Source organism: Eretmochelys imbricata, chromosome 1, assembly GCF_965152235.1.
Source record: "Eretmochelys imbricata isolate rEreImb1 chromosome 1, rEreImb1.hap1, whole genome shotgun sequence".
NCBI classification, from domain to species: Eukaryota; Metazoa; Chordata; order Testudines; family Cheloniidae; genus Eretmochelys; species Eretmochelys imbricata.
Genome location: NC_135572.1, coordinates 111,638,540 through 111,655,423, shown reverse-complemented (window position 1 = coordinate 111,655,423; position 16,884 = coordinate 111,638,540). Strand labels below are relative to the sequence as shown.

Here is a 16,884-nt window from a genome sequence, read left to right as displayed (position 1 = left end):
TAACAAAATATTATGATTATTATTAATATTCTGTCAAATCCATAGTATTATGTATATTCACTACTCAGTTATTCATCTAGGTTTTCATAAGATCACCCCTCACCATGGTATCTGAGCTACAATCAGAAATTATAGTTATGGTACAATAAATCTTGAAATAATGTACTTTAATAGACTGAACAACACGTATTATGATAAAATATCCCAGGTTTTCTATTTTGTTTAAGAGAGATTTTGATGTGTCTTTTAAATTGATTTCCTGTGAAGGAAACCACCAGTTTGGAATCTGGGCTGCTTCTCGCTACATTGTTTGTTTGTTTGTAGCTCTTCTCCCTACTTGGTTGCTAGGCTTTTGCTGCCCAGCAAAGTCCTCTCTACCAGCAACATGCCCCCCACCAGTCTCTGTTACCTTTACTTCACAATGAGACAAGAACTATTGCAGTAGTACTCCCACAGCTATACTGATGACAGTAGGACTGAAACTGTGCATGGAGTGTTGCAGTGACTGGAACAGGCCTGGCCTGACCAGCCCCTTATACCTCATTGAATCTTCACCCTAAACCAAATGGGAAGAGACTCCACAAGATTTTGGACAACTTCCTGAGAAGATATCAGGCAGGCAACCTGTTCCACAGGAGAGGCACCAGAGCAGAGACTAGAAGGAGCACACAGTCAGGTAGAAAGGGTCTTTCCTCCCAGCTATACTTTGATCTGGTGGACCTCCTCAACATGGTGTGGAGTTGCTCAGGCCTTGACGTTCACCACATTTACTCCAGACTAGTAGGCTCTCTGCAGAAATAATTATTAGTGTTGATGAAAAGTGTAAATTACTATCCTTAGAGATTTATGTCCCATAACCATTAGAGCATATGAAGCTGTGACGGCTCACTCAATTTGATTTAGTTCTGATTTGAAGGGTTGATAACACATGGCGTCACCTCCAGGGATGATAACTTCCCTTTTTCACATGGTGATCCTTTGTATCTCCACTGAACCTTCCAGCAATGGTGCCTCACTGCCAGCTGTGCTAGTAGTTTCTTTGATGTGGACACCTCTCCACGAGAAAGTAGACAGACACCATCCACTCATTTTACATAGACCAGTACTCAAACTTCATCATACCCAATATCAGATTCTGAATCTCAGTTAGAAAGGATACCTTCAACCATATGTTATCCCACAGTGTTGATTTCTCATTTATCTTAAGTTAATTCCATTGAAACTAAGATCACATGCGGCTGTATTTTTAACTTCTTGATATTTTACATTCAATACAACATTTCAACAGTTCATCCAAATTTATCTGTGTGCATGGTGTTTAAGACGAAGGAACATTAAAGCAATGAATGACTGAAATATTAAAGTGATTGTCTGTTCCTCCATAATCAGGACTTTCACATCTATCTAATTTCTTTATTTAAGCCTATGTGGCACCTTTCATTCACTAGTCAGACCTTCTGCATTTAATCCTCTTACCTGTACAACCTGAAGGATTTTGATTTACTGAGGTTTCGTTTTGGTAATCAACTTGATTTTGACACGGCCATGCTCATGGCTGTACTATTGTGTGTGCCGCTTCTGAAAAATTCAGTTCACTTCTTGACTAGACAGGCTAGGCTGGACTCTTTAACCCTTTAGTTAGTTGACTTGTTCAGGACTTCGGGTCATGCCAACACATGCTGACTTTCTTCCAGCAATTAGATATTCAAGTAATTAGATGCTGGTCTAGGCACCTCTCTGACAGAATAAGAACTTGAAGATCTGGTACCAGTTTGAATGTTTGTATGTATAGTGCTCAGCAGACTTTGTGGGATGGCAAGTCCAGATTCCCAGTAAAAGAAGGTGTATCAAACCCAGATGGTGAACATTTTACTTCAAATTCTGGGTATTGTGTTCTGTTTGCTGGTTTGCTATGATAGGCTCCTACTCCCTTTGTCCTCACTTTCATTCTGCTTCTGACCTCATTGTCCCTGTCCTCCAAGTTCCTCTACAATTTTCAATCCTACTTCTCCCATCTCTTCTTCTCCTTCATTGTCCCTATTCCCTTCTTTTGTCTTTCCCACACCTTTGCTCCTATTAACCCATCATCTCTCCTGCCCTTTTCCCACTTTTCCGACCCCAATAATACAATTTTAAAAATCCTACAACAAAACACCAAATCAAGAGCACACAAAACACACTGTATAAGTTATATGACATTTACCACCTGCAATCACTCTGCTTCTATGTTGCATTCCTTTCTTTACTCTTTGCCTTCTCTGTTTAAATTGCAAGCTCTTTGGGGAACATCTCTTACTATGTGTTAGTACTGTGCCTAACACAATGGGGTCCACAATTCAGTTGGGGTATCTAGGCATTGCTGTAGTAAATTGACTACTATTATTATTGACAGATCTTGGACACCTGAATTTTGCTTGTCAGCCAAGTGCTCTGGGCCAGCCATTTTGCAGTCAGCTGGCCAAGAGAAATGAAAGACGATGGGTGATAAAGGACACCCAAAATTCTAACAGTATATCACTTTAGGGATTGTAGTGGACCTTCAATAAGATTTCTAAATAAAGTTAGATGCTTTAGGTTTGTGATTTATTTTTAAGCTGAATGTCATGCCATTATCTGGCCTGTCACATTGGAGTTTTTCCACACAGTAAAGGACATTAACTTGCCTCACATTTTTACTAGCCTTGGCGGAAGTGGAGATTTGGGGTGAAAAGCTGAAAAAAAATATCTTCTTGATGCAATAATCTAGAAGTTGTCCATTTTAATAACTTGGAACCTAAGGTGGATCATCTAGTGTAGCTTCATGAGACTGTCACACTTGTCTCTCCTCTCCCCCTTAACTTGTTTTTGACTGACTTGTTGTGAGATACTGAATTGATATTGTAAGCCACTCAAAGCTTGATTTTGTGAGGCACTTAGCACATATCGGACACTCAATCATTGTTTAGAGTTGAGGTTGATGTCCACATTTCAGTTGATAACTTATCCCTGGCAGCCAACATTTTCAGGCACCCAAAATCCATGCTTAACACTGAAATAAAAGGTCAGAGTTCCAAAAGGTGCTGAATTTCCCCTTAAATTCTGACTTCAAATGGAGCTCAGGATACTCAATACCTCTGTCATTAGGCTACTTATTTTAGGTACCTAAATATGAATGTGGGTACCTAACCTTAAGCACCCAACTTTGAACATTTTGGGATGAGGCTTTAATGTGATTTGGGAACATTGTTAAAAGCAAGCTGGCTCTATCTACACAACAAGACTGAACTAAAAGATTAAAGATGGACTCTGAATCAACACATCTGGCAACAACGAGAGGCTATGCGACACCCACAGGTCTGAAAAAGACAATTTTATGTGTACCAAAAATTGAAACGATATAGAGTTTTCAACATCAGACTGAAAACATAAGTACAGGATAAACAGAACTACTGTAGCACACTGCACTGCCCAATGGTAATTTTTTCAATGTACAGGCAATCTTAAAAAGAAGATTCCTATCTTTTCTCACATAGTGGCTTAGTTTATTACATTCAATGATGTCACAATATCCATTCTACTCGAATATTACTTCTCTAGTAAATGTAGAATTACAAGTGACATTTGTGGACAGATTTGTTTCACTTAAAATTGGGTAAAAAAATTACACTGTTGTATTCTCACTGTCATTCAATGAATCTTTTCTAAAGTTTTGGAAATGTCAGATATTATAAATCGACTAGAGTACAGATTTTCAATAAGACAAAAAAGCTGAGTGGGAAGCACTGATGAAAACACAACATAACGCAAAGGAAAGCAGAAAATGAATATTGTCAAAAAATTATAGTCTTTCTAATACAACTCCCTGGCCGTAACAATTTTTAAAGAAATGAAAAAGGCAGCAACGGCTAATATTTCTATAAAGGACAGAAGTCATGAAAATATTTGTAGGAAATATTTTAACTGTTCTTTAGTTCAAGAATCGGGAAAGAGAAAATGCACATCATGACAAAACCACAGTAGTCTTACCATATGAGTGTTGGCTGTCATTAGCTGAGGTTAGGAAGAGAAGCAAGTAGCAAAAAAGAAAAAAAAGCAAGACACAAATAAAATAGACCAAAAAATGTTAATGTATAAATAACTAAAATGCAAAAGGTCCTTAAGAATTTATATTCATGTCACTGTACAGTAAGTAGAAATAGAATATCTTAAATGACACATAAAATGTATAAATGTTAAACATGTAATTCTAGTCTTTTATATTTAGGCTCTTGCGTGGTACCCATCACAAGGATATTCAGGTGTCTATCTTTTTAAAATATACACAAATTAATTAAATGAGTCAAATTATCAAGATATTGATGAAGTAGGTGTTAATTATGAAATAGCAAAGTTATAATGTAAATTCTTACAGGATATTTCGAGTTCAGGTTATAAACTCCCCCATACCCCCACAAAGTAGCATGCAGCCACATGCTGATTACTGATCCACAGTATTTTAGCTATATAATTCTGCTTCTGTTAAACACAGAGTTACAGATCATTCCTATCTCACTGCCACCCATAAAAGTTGTTAACTCTACAGGAAGCCTTTATGACAATAGTTCATTATTTTTAATGAATTACGCCTATGTAAATCATAATTGAACATTTGGGATTTTAAAAGTTACAATTTCTTCATTTCCCAAGTCTACTTTGATCAAACTAAATACTAACCTGTCCATTGCTGGTCACAGTTGTGTTGTCAAACAAGAAATAGGCACCAAAAAAAAATACCACAGCATCAAACAGTCCCAAGAACGTCCAATAAATAAATACACGCCAGCGCAGAAGAGCATTCTTGGTGATATCCCTGAACAAAACAAGACATATGCACTCAGACTGGCATGTTAAAAAGATCCAAGAAATATGAAGTCAACAAATTATTCTGTGAGAAGAAATATTTAAAATATTTTATTTGGAACAGCTAAACGCTTCCCATGCGACAGGTGTCTACCAGACCCACATTCATCTCTCTCCGTAAGATCTACGACTTTTTTCTAGCCTTCTCCACTACTCATTGACTATAATTCTACCAGTTCCCACTCTGATGGTAAATTCTGTATTTGTACTGTACCAGTGCAAGTTAGATTTCAATCTCTTCAGGGAAGGGACATGTTTAAAGTACAAGTTTTATAAAGTGCTGTACACACTGATGACCTAAAAAGATATGTAATAAATTGAAACACTAGAGGTCTCTGGAGACTTTGTTTTCTTTTCCAGATGGTGCTCTTTGTAAACAAAAAGAGCACAGGACAAACTTATTACTACGATATGGAATGTTAACAACATAGGTGGAGTCACGCTTACCAGAATCAAAGAGTATATTAACATAAAGAGTATTACTAGAATGCTTTCCTTTAGAAGATGTGATTGATTGATTGTTGGACAAAAGTATTTGGCTATAGTAAATTTTCCACAGTACATATGAATTTGAATGGTACTTGTTTAATTCTCATACACAGAAAATTGGGACGTGGCCTATCATAAAGTATCAGAAAATGGGTCAGAGCAAAACTGAAATGAAAAATGTGAATTATAAAGATATAAACAGTAGCTGGAAACAAAAGCACTTATACACTCTCTCCCTTTCCATCAGTGATCATATCAATCAATATTTTCATCCAAATAGCTTTTAAAAAAAACTGGGCTCAGGACGATCTTAAATTATTTTTCATTGTGAGTAAATTACCCCATTCATTTAACAGGAATTTTTTCAAAAGAATACATCACTATAAATGGCTAAAAGAGCATCATGTGTCTCATGTGGCCTGCAATAATTTTGTGCTATTGACTGACAAAATAAGTTCAGAAGATCAGTGGGCATTAAATATGCTATGCTCTCAAAAGCCAAACAAAAATGTCACTCTCCAAAACAAGCATTTTTTTAAATTGTAAGGTGTAATAAAAATGAGTTTTCAATAGCAGTATGTCATATTGCCCTTAGGATCTAAGAGTTCACCCAACTGTGAAATAAATACCTGGAGCCATATTACACTTTTCAAGTTTATGCTTTGGGCATCTACAATTACTCTCAAAATAAGGCACGGGTTTTGCAGCTTCAGCAATCCAAACCAGACACTCATCCTAATGTGGACTGCCAAATGCAGTTTATTGGCAGAAATAGTCATCCAACTGGCAGAGAAGAGTAATCTAAAATAGTTTTAGCATTCCTGTCCTGAAAGCTAGTCAACATTTTGCCGTTGACTATTTTAGTCTCCCTGCCAAAAGGATCTTGGGACATGTAAAACTGATAAAAGTTTCAAGGAAACACTATGGCATACTGGAAGCAGGCTTGAGGTATTTCAACAAGCAGCAACAATATGTTTATGGGGCTTCAAAAAAACTTGTTCACATGGCGTCTATTGTGAAAAACATGTTGCTGCATAAAAGATATCTTTGACTATACCCGCATCACTCACCTCTGCAAGAAACAAGGAACTCACTGATGGAATTAGATCCAGCAAAGAGAATATTTAAGGAAAAAGGAGCGAGAAACTGCAGCTTTCAGTCTCTCTTTCCCCTCAAAAGAAAAGTTTATAAATAGATATATAGTGTGTTTTGTTTCTAGGAATCTGCTGTCCTCCACAGATGGAGGCATTAAACAATACTAAACGAATACGTTTTTTTCCACTCTGTAGGGCAATAATTTTCTACTATAATTCTGAACTTCTGTCCAAGATTGTACATGATCTACAGAGTTTATCCAGCTATTGAAATATATATATTAGGGCTGCGAAGCAATTACAAAAATTAATTGCGATTAATCACACTGTTAAACAATAATAGAACACCATTTATTTAAATATTTTTGGATGTTTTCTACCTTTTCAAATATATTGATTTCATTTATAACAGAGTACAAAGTGTACACTTCTCACTTTATATTTATTTTTATTACAAATACTTGCACTGCAAAAAACAAAATAAACAGTATTTTTCAATTCACCTAATACAAGTACTGTAGTGCAATCTCTTTATCATGAAAGTTGAACTTACAAATGTAGAATTATGTACAAAAAATAACTGCATTCAAAGATAAAACAATGTAAAACTTTAGAGCCTACAAGTCCATTCAGTCCTACTTATTGTTCAGCCAGTTGCTCAGACAAACAAGGTTTTTTACATTTGCAGGAGATAATGCTGCCCACTTCTTGTTCACAATGTCACCTGAAAGTGAGAACAGGTGTTCACATAGCACTGCTGTAGCTAGCATTGCAAGATATTTACATGTCAAATGTGCTAAAGATTCATATGTCCCTTCATGCTTCAACCACCATTCCAGAGGACATATGTCCATGCTGATGACGGGGTTCTGCTCAATAACCATTCAAAGCAGTGCAGATCGATGCATGTTCATTTTTATCATCTGAATCAAATGCCACCAGGAGAACGCTGATTTTCTTTTTTGGTGATTTGGGTTCTGTAGTTTCCACATGGGAGTGCTGTTCTTTTTTGATCTCTGAAAGCATGCTCCACACCTCGGCCCTCTCAGATTTTGGAAGGCACTTCAGATTCTGAAACCTTGGTTTGAGTGCTATAGCCAGCTTTAGAAATCTCACATTGGTACCTTCTTTGCGTTTTGTCACATCTGCAGTGAAAGCGTTCTTAAAATGAACATGTGCTGAGTCATTATCCAAGACTACTACAACATGAAATATATGGCACAATGCGCATAAAATAGAGCCAGAGACATACAATTCTCCCGCAAGGAGTTCAGTCACAAATTTAATTAACGCATTATTTTTTTAATGAGCATCAGCAGCATGGAAGCATGTCCTCTGGAATGGTGGCCGAAGCATGAAGAGGCATCCGAATGCTTAGCATATCTGGCACATAGGTACCTTGCAATGCCGGCTACAAAAGCGCCATGTGAACGCCTGTTCTCACTTTCTGTTGACATTATAAATAAGAAATGGACAGCATTATCTCCCATAAATGTAAATAAACTTGTTTGTCAGGGCGATTGGCTGAACGAGAAGTAGGACTGAGTGGACTTGTAGCATCTAAAGATTTACATTGTTTTGTTTTTGAGTGCAGTTACATAACAAAAAAAAATCTACATTTGTAAGTTGCATTTGCACGATAAAGAGATTGCATTACGGTATTGTATGAGGTGAACTGAAAAATACTGTTTCTTTTGTTTATCATTTTTACAGTGCAAATATTTGTAAAAAAAATAATATAAAGTGAACAGTATATACTTTGTATTCTGTGTTGTAATTGAAATCAATATATTTGAAAAGGTAGAAAAACAGCCAAAATATTTAATAAATTTCAATTGGTATTCTATTGTTTACCAGTGCAATTAAAACTGCGATTAATCACGATTAATTTTTAAAATCGTGATTAATGTTTTTTTAAGTTAATAGCGTGAGTTAACTGTGATTAATCAACAGCCCTAAACATATATATGCTGTATAGTATACTATATACATCCGGTCATTTCCAAAATATTTACAGAACTACCATCTCAGGTGCAGCGCATTTAATTGTTAGAGGATGTTGAATTTCTTATATTGTGCACAATGGAAGCACTGAATCGCTAAAGGTATTTTGGAGACACATTCCAAAAAAGACAGTCTACAAATGAATAGCCAAACATTTTGGGCTAAATGATTACCTTTACCTGTACAGTGAAGGTTCTCTCTTGAGCATGTCTGTACTGACATGTTGTTCCATTAGACTGTACAAGAGGATAGGAAGAGATGTGAAGCTGATATTGTATAGTGTTAGATACGCAGTATCATACAAAGGCTGCAGATGGAAAAAAGAGTTACATTAACCAGTTATATTTTCAAACACAATACACCATATTATGCTTGATTTAACGGGAGAACGTTGTCTTGTTTAGAGCCATAAAAGCACATTCCTTAAAACGAAGACAAATTCCACATAACATCCTTGGATGACAGCTTTTGAGATAGGATAAAAGTCAGTTTTCACCCAGGTTCCTCTGGGCAAACAAATTTGACCTGACAATAGTCAGTGGCCGCCTCACAATGTTTCAGCTGTGCAAAGGAGCTGTAAAGCTACCCTAGCTGGACAACTGATTCCTCTGGTGGAGGAAATCTCTGTCAGGCATAGCCAGCTCCACTCCACCCCCTTTTCACTCACCCAATGTAGGGCAGAGTTCAGGTGTAATGGCTGGAGTGTTGTTACATTCCAGTAATCCTCAGATGCCATAATGGTCACTTGTGGGGCTGTAGCTAGCAAGTTTAAGCTAAAGCGGCTCTAGAGAACAGCTTGAATAGGGGGATCAAATCAGCTCCTTGACAACATAAGGGAATGGGTATGAACCAAACTTTTTCTCCCCTTCTCCCTGTTCTGGGTCTTATTCTAGGTACATAACGTTTATCATCAACAACAAACCTATTCCTTACCCCTATAAAGTGGGGTTTTTTTCCAGACCCTGCCTCATGATCAACCTATGCCCTGAAACATGTGCACTGAAAATCCTTACTACAAAGGCTTCTCTTAAAAAAAAGTAGTGTTATTTTTCATGAAAAAGAATGGCAAATTTTGCAGTCAAAGTTCATGAACACATGCTTTAACATCTAGTATTAGCCAGAGAGTGCTTTGCAAAATGCTAGATAGGTTTCAGCGCATCCCTAAAATTAACTCAAACTCCATGTTGTTAAGCTCATTAGAGCTTTACTAGGAAAATCTTTGACAAAGGTCCGGTCTCCTTTTCTTCCAAGTTCCTGAATTTGTTTTCATCTCCCTTACTTCATGGGAGGAGTGACAAGGAGCCTTCCATACAACTTAGATAGCTGAGAACAGCCGAGGAGGAGCAAAGAAACAAGAATTTAGACGAAAGAGGACCTTGCCATCCCCCAAGAATGCCTTATTTTTTTTTCTTTTGGAGAATTAGGTCCCTTTTCCCTAAACTGGTGTGTTTATTTTCGCTTCTCCCACCACGGATTTCCACGGTATGGGCACTGCATGCTCAGCCTGAGAGGCCCCCCCAGATCAGGCCAGCAGCCTTCTGCACTTTCACCCCTGTCTCAAAAGACAAACTGCTTGTTCACACCAACACCTTTTAGATTTTCCTCTATCCATGCTCTGTGAGCAAAAAAAAATCGATGAAAAGATTGAACTGCATGTTTTCCATGGAGATTTTGCTTTCCACAGCTAACTCTCAGTTTTGCTTTTTCCATTAAGTCTTTGACTCAGAAAATAACGTGGGTTTTCTGATAATTCATCAAATTCATTTCAGTAACAGTCATGAGAGCTCTTGAAAGCCACACTAACCAAAGGTAATAGCCTTCTTTAGTGACAGCTGTAAGCTAAACTAACAGCTTTCCCAGCCTACTTGGTCCAGTAAGAATATACAACAGCCCAACGCTTTTAGTTAAAAAAGGCCAAAGAGAAGGTTTTACACAAAGCAGAAAAATTAAAATGACTGACTAACCTGTTGTGAAAACCCACAGAAGAACTGGTATAAAAACTGAGGAAAAATGAAGCAGACATTCTGGAAGACAAAGTGAGAGTTATCAAGTGATGCATCAACAACATATATCATGCATTATTACAACCATGTATATTATAATATTGTATAATACTAATTGTACTGTACACAGAATACAGAAAATACCGTGACAGATTTATAGAAATAGGGCATTCACATTCTCCTTTTACATTAGCACAGACAAACACAATTTTGAAAGAAAAACTATAAGTACTCTATCAAGTTGGAGGGAAATGAGATGCTACCCGGGGGTGGGTGGGCACAGAAGACAGAAAGAGGAAATTAAGGTCATATCAACAATGGGATTCAGGTAAACTAGTTTCTGATATACGGTGGCCAGTCAGTGTGGACATAAACAGTAAAATGGGTTTCTCCATCCACACTGGTCAACTGAATTTAGAAACTGATTTAAGTTAGAATTATGTTAACTTTTAAAACACTGTTCCTCAGACTTGATTTAAAAGGCCACTGTATATGGAGCCTAGAAGATGGGTGGGGGGGCGGAGGGTAGAGGAGGAGGAGGGAGTTGCTGGAATACATAAGGGAATAAAGATTAAAGAAAAAATGAAAATTTTATTTGTGACCGTATTAAAGATCACACAGTGCATATAAATAAAAGCTGTTCTGCCTCAGAGTTTGGTGACAATGATACTCCTGAGATCATTCTGCACCAAAAAAATTAGAATTCTATACACAATATTTTAAAATTCTGCAAAATTCTGCAAATTTTATTTGACAATGAAAGGTTAAAATCCATTGCTGATGTAATAACCTGGTATATGGATTTGTGTACAGGCCCAAAGTCCTGAGTTTGGTCAAAAGGTCAAAGGCCTAGCAATAGCTAAGAGAAAGCAGAATAACCAAAAGATAACTTTGCTTTTGCTAAGATATGTCTGGTCAGCAAAATGCCAGATGTTGGAGGCAATAATTGTGTCTTATTCAAAGTTACAAATAGAACAAAGAAGTCCTGTTTCTGTTGTGTTAGTTTCTTCTGTAGGTAGATGTTCTTCCCACACATCCAACCTTGAGTTTATAAAAGGTTCAAGCATGTCAGTATAAGATATGGCCTCCTCCCACCTCCCTTTCCCAGGAACCAATGCCTGCCTTAAAACACAAATGAACAACTTGAAAGACAATTTTTATTGCCATATACTTTCACTGTTTCTTTGCTTTTACCCCTAGATATGTATCTGTTGGACAATCAAAGGAGTTACTTCATTCCTATAAACCCCAAATAAAAATTCAACATATATATTTTATACAAATACATTTATTAAAGTACTAATTAAATGTTAAATGTTAATTTGTGAACTTGAGACCATGGACAGAGACATTATGTAACCTTTAACCATTGGCTACTGTGCTATCATGTCTTACTGCTAAACCTATCCGGGGAAATGGGACTGCCTACCCCGTCACTTTCCCCGCCGATGGAAAATCCATATATTCCATTGTAATCAACTGTTTGACAGTGTCTCTAAGCCTAAAAAGCGAGGTGACACTCCGTCAGCACTGTACGTAATAAACTCCTGTGCTTGACCTCTACACGGTGTGAATTTATGTCCTTCCATTTGGGGGATCGTCCTGGATTCAGGCTTTTGAGCTAATTGAGGATCTGAGACTGAAATCCAAGGAGGTGAGTATGTTTACTTTACCACCTCATTAGGCCAGGGATAGAAGTCTCTCATCCCCTTTCAAACACATCTTGTTTCTGCTTTTTAAATTTAAGTGTGAAGGAACTTAGGCACGTGTAGTCCAAGCAGAGGGGTTAAATAAGGGTATCAAAGGGGAGGGAAGACAAGTGCAAAAGGGTCATGTACTGTTTAAACTAAGGGGTATGTTACGGGGAACTTGAATAAACCACCAGCAAGCGATTGGCCCTGAGTTAAGCCCAGGACTGGCTGGGTACGCAAGCGGTAGGCAGTGCAAACTGGTGGTCCCATTTCCTCATTGCACGTAACACTGCAAGTCCTAGGGGAGTGCCCCCCCGCAGGCATGTAATGTACATGCTTTCGAATAGCACAAAGTCTCCAACCAATAAGACCGGCAGCTGTGTGTAACTTAAAACCATGCACTATTTAAAAAAAGGGGGGGAGACGGCCTCATAAAAAGCTGTGGAGATTGAGACTATAGCAGAAAAAGGAGAAAAGGTAAATCCCGATCAAGGCTGACAGGCTGTAAAGATTGAAACTACGGCATTTAGAGGGGAAAATGTAAGTTCCCAAAAACAAGGTCAGCAGCCGGGGTGAGTAAAAGCCCATGACATCAAAGGGAGAGGCGATAATCAGCCCTCAAGAATATTTGAAATATAAACATGCCAAAACTCGGCAAACAGCAGCTAAAAAAACAAACTACTCTGCAGCTGGACCAGAGGCGGATCTGGTTACTTGGTGGAATAATCAGAAAAGTGACAAAACAGACAAGGCAGTAATAGTGTTATTGAATATACTCAACATAAAAGAAAAGAAAATGCAATTTTTAAATCTAAAAACCAAGCTCTAAAAAAATGAGTTTGTGCTTTCAAATGTGTAATTGTCCGGAGATTGGAAAAGATCCCAGAGCAAACAAATTACATTCACCATGCCTAAAACACGCTTCCAGATTGGGAGGGGGGAGAGCCCACTCCCAGCATTTGTTAGCCAACTGCATCACCAATTAACTATGTGTGAAAAAACTCAGCAGCACAAAGCAAAGGGGAGGAATCCAACCCTCCTCCATACATTTCTTCATGTGAAAGGCCAAATTTAAGCACCCACAAAGATAATAAAGGAGCGTCACAAGGATTAATTGCCCAAGGGGAGCAAGTACAGCGTATGGCTCCAATCAAGACGCAGTTAAGGAGGTTCAGAAATGTTAATGCGGAGGGTGAACCAGTAAGGAGACTCAGAACAGAAACAACTAAAATCTACCATCCCTTCACCCCCCAGGAAAAACAGGCATTACTATCTGATTTACCCAAACTCAAACATGACAACAAAAATACTGAGTTTTGGGACAAGCTAAATGGCCTGGCTAAAATACACAGCCTCCACAGGAAGGATGTTCATATCCTGGCCAAGTGTAAATGCCCCAGGAATGTGTGGGACAACTTGAAAGATAAATGGAAGATGGGGCACTGGGCTAAAAATCATAACCCCAACCCTGCGGGAGGGGATCAGGCCGGAGAACCAGCAGGAATTCCAAACCCAGATGCAGGCAGTGTAACAGAATTCAGAAATGCACTATCTGCTGTTCTAGGAGCCCAGACCACTAACTGGGGGGCTCTGCAATCAGTGGTTCAGCAGAAGGGGGAGTCTGCCATGTCTTATGCTGAAAAGAAATGGAATGCATTTCAAGCTTATTCAGGTCTGGAGAATATAACATCCCAAAACCATGATGTATTCCTCCAAATCCTAAAGGAAGGGGCAGTCTGCAAACCATCAAGTGGTCCTGGCATTAGGCACCTCAGTGGGAGAAACACACTCAGCAGCAATGAAAAGGGACACAGAAGTAGAAAACAGAAAGAAGAGGAAGGTAGCAGCAACCATCCCCTCTGAGGAAATGACAGCAGTTCATGCAATCAGAACCATTACTTGCTTCACGTGCAATAAGCCTGGACATCTGGCACGTAATTGTAAAAATAAAATCAAAACATGCAGCAATTGTAAAAGGAGCGGCCACATAAAGGAAGACTGCTTCCACCCCAGGGGGGAGAGGGGGCGTAAGGAGGGCCAGTGCCAAACAAGCAAAATAAAACTGATACAACTAGTACCCAAAAACAAAAAAACAAATCCAGGAGTTGCTCAAACTACTGGCTAGCAAATAGGTATCTGCGGCCTCTGTGGCTGGATCCGAAAGTGACCCCAGGATGTTTCATAACGCCTGAGTGGGGGGCCAACCGTGCAACAATTTTGATAAACATAGGAGCCTCGGTATCGATAACCAGCCAAAATCTCCCCCTCACCCGTCGAACCATATAAATTAAAGGAGTGGCAGAGGGAAGATTAAAAGGAACCGTAAGCCAGCCAGTAGAAATAAAATTTAAAAATATGGTCACAGTCAGTCAAATCTGGATTTGCCCCAAGCAGGAAGACACAATTTGCAGCACAGATCTCCTTAAGGAGCTCGGGGGAGCAATCAACCCCAGAGGCAGCTGTACTGAATGGGCCGGAGGGTCCAAACAGGAGAGATTATCTCAAAATATAGCCATAATTGCCAAGAGTAAGGCAATAATACAAGAGTGGGGGAAGTCCAGTAAAAACACTGTGTTTTCCTTCACCCTGAAGTGTGGGCAACAGATAAACAAGATTGTGGGCTAGTAAACATGAAGCCTATATCTGTAGAAAGACCAACACATAAAGCCCACAGGCAGTACCCAATGAAACCAAAAACCTTAAAGGCAGTTAAAATTATAGTCGCTAATTTAAAAGCTAAACAGGTGATTAGACAAACCACCTCCACAACTAACGCCCCAATTTGGCCCGTCCGAAAGCCAGATGGGACCTGGTAGTTAACTATAGACTACACCCACCTTTACCAGGTGAATCCAAAGGCACACCCTATTGTGGCAAGCCCTGCCACTATTCTTAATTTGCTAAAACCAAAACACTCAGTATTCTCAGTCCTGAATATAGCTATTGAATTTTGCAGTATTCCCCTTGCAAAAGACAGTCAGGAAAAATTTGCATTTACAGTGGAAGACCAACACTATACTTGAACCCGAGTACCCCAGGGGTTCCATTCTAACTTCCACAGGGCGACGCAGAAGTAATAACACAAGTGCCTTTGGAAGTGGATACTGTAATACTGCAGTATGTAAATAACTTGCTAATTGCCAGTTCAAATAAAAAGGACCATTTAAAAACCCTAAACAAACTGTTTATATATCTTCGCGAGGCAGAATTTAAATTAAGTGCAAAAAAAGCTCAATGGCAACAGCATATCACAGGGAGAAAAAGCACTCACTGTAGACAAAAAAACAGGCAATTTGAGAGTTAAAAAACCATGGACACTTAAGGAAGTCCGAACAGTGCTGGGACTCCGCAATTTCTGCAAAACATATATTTCGGAGTACTCAGAGACAGTAGAACCAATTCAAAGCCTCACTAGAGGAGGAAAGCCTGTAAATGAGTTAGTAATATGGGGCACAGAAGAAGAGAAGGCATTTAAAAAAATAAAACAGGCTTTAGCCTCTACCCCCAGCCTGGGCTTACCCAATGTGAAAAAGCCATTCCACCTTTACTGCAGCCATCATGAAACTCAATACTCAGCTGTATTAACACAACTTCAGGAAGATAAACAGGGTCTGTAGCATACCTATCTACCTTAAGACCCCCTGTATCCCATGGACTACCGGAGTGCGGAGTGCATAGCAGCTCTAGATTGCGCTACATGGGCGGTAAAAGCTTGTAAATCATACACTCTCACGGAAAAATTAGTGCTACATACACCCCATACACTTATTAATCTCCTTAATACCAGGTGGCTAAGATCTGTAACAGATGCCCGCAGGCGGCAGTGGGAATCAACATTGTGCTTGCAAAACCCCAACTTCTCTATCGTAAGAAACAAAAAAATAAATGTAGCTGAATGTCTAAACATAGAGGGAGAAGTACACAAATGTCTTATAAATAGGAAAGAGGAAGTGTTGGGGAGAGTTAAAGAAGAGCCATTAGAGAATTCAAATATAATTCTGTATGTAAATAAATCAAGAAAGTACAAAAATGGAGTGCCACACACCGGATGGCCGGTGGTACTCAGTAATGGGACAGTAATAGCGTCAGGTCAGATGGAAGGATCAAAGTCAACACAAGGAGCGGAGCTAACAGCCCTCACTAAATGTCTGAGAGTGGGGGAAGGCAAGAAGCTCACTGTATACACAGACAGCAGATATGCATTCGGAGTAGTGCATAACTACATGAATGTGTGGTCACGCAGAGGGTTTATAACAACAACTGGCAAGCCAATTAATAATATGGAGGCAGTTCAAAAACTGACAAAAGCTGCCAAACTACCATCAGAACTGGCAGCAGTAAAGATAAAAGCACATAATAAAATCTCAAGCAAGGAACAAAAGGAAAATTACTGGGCAGATAAACGGGCCAAAAAAATTGCACAAACAAGTCCTATTAAGGTTTGTGCAACTGTAGTGTCAAAAAAGGAAGTGAATTTAAAAAAGCTATATGCAACCATAAGCCCAGAAAAAAAAAATGGAAAGAGCAAGGCTGTGTGTATAATAATCACCTCTGGTATGGGCCGGGGGGTGGGGGGGGGAGGAGCTGGTAGCCCGGGAGTGCATACCGGCTCTGCTGCTCCATGCCATCCACTCTCCAGCTCATCTGGGGTGGAGACAAATAAGAGCTACCCTAAAACACTGGTGGTCGCCCTCTATGAAAAAAAAATGCTTTATTATTTCTCAA

The 16,884-nt window shown here is 38.9% G+C and overlaps 1 protein-coding gene across 1 annotated transcript in view; it reads right to left on the bottom strand.

Moving 5' to 3' along the window:
* ATP11A (ATPase phospholipid transporting 11A) overlaps nucleotides 1-16,884 on the bottom strand; it is a 225,678-nt gene that overhangs the window by 14,507 nt on the left and 194,287 nt on the right. The window contains exons 23-25 of the mRNA XM_077813627.1: nucleotides 10,430-10,489; nucleotides 8,645-8,772; nucleotides 4,693-4,828 (exon numbers count right to left, since the gene is read on the bottom strand). Coding sequence (XP_077669753.1) covers nucleotides 4,693-4,828; nucleotides 8,645-8,772; nucleotides 10,430-10,489 — 324 coding nt within the window. The remainder of the gene's footprint in view (nucleotides 1-4,692; nucleotides 4,829-8,644; nucleotides 8,773-10,429; nucleotides 10,490-16,884) is intronic.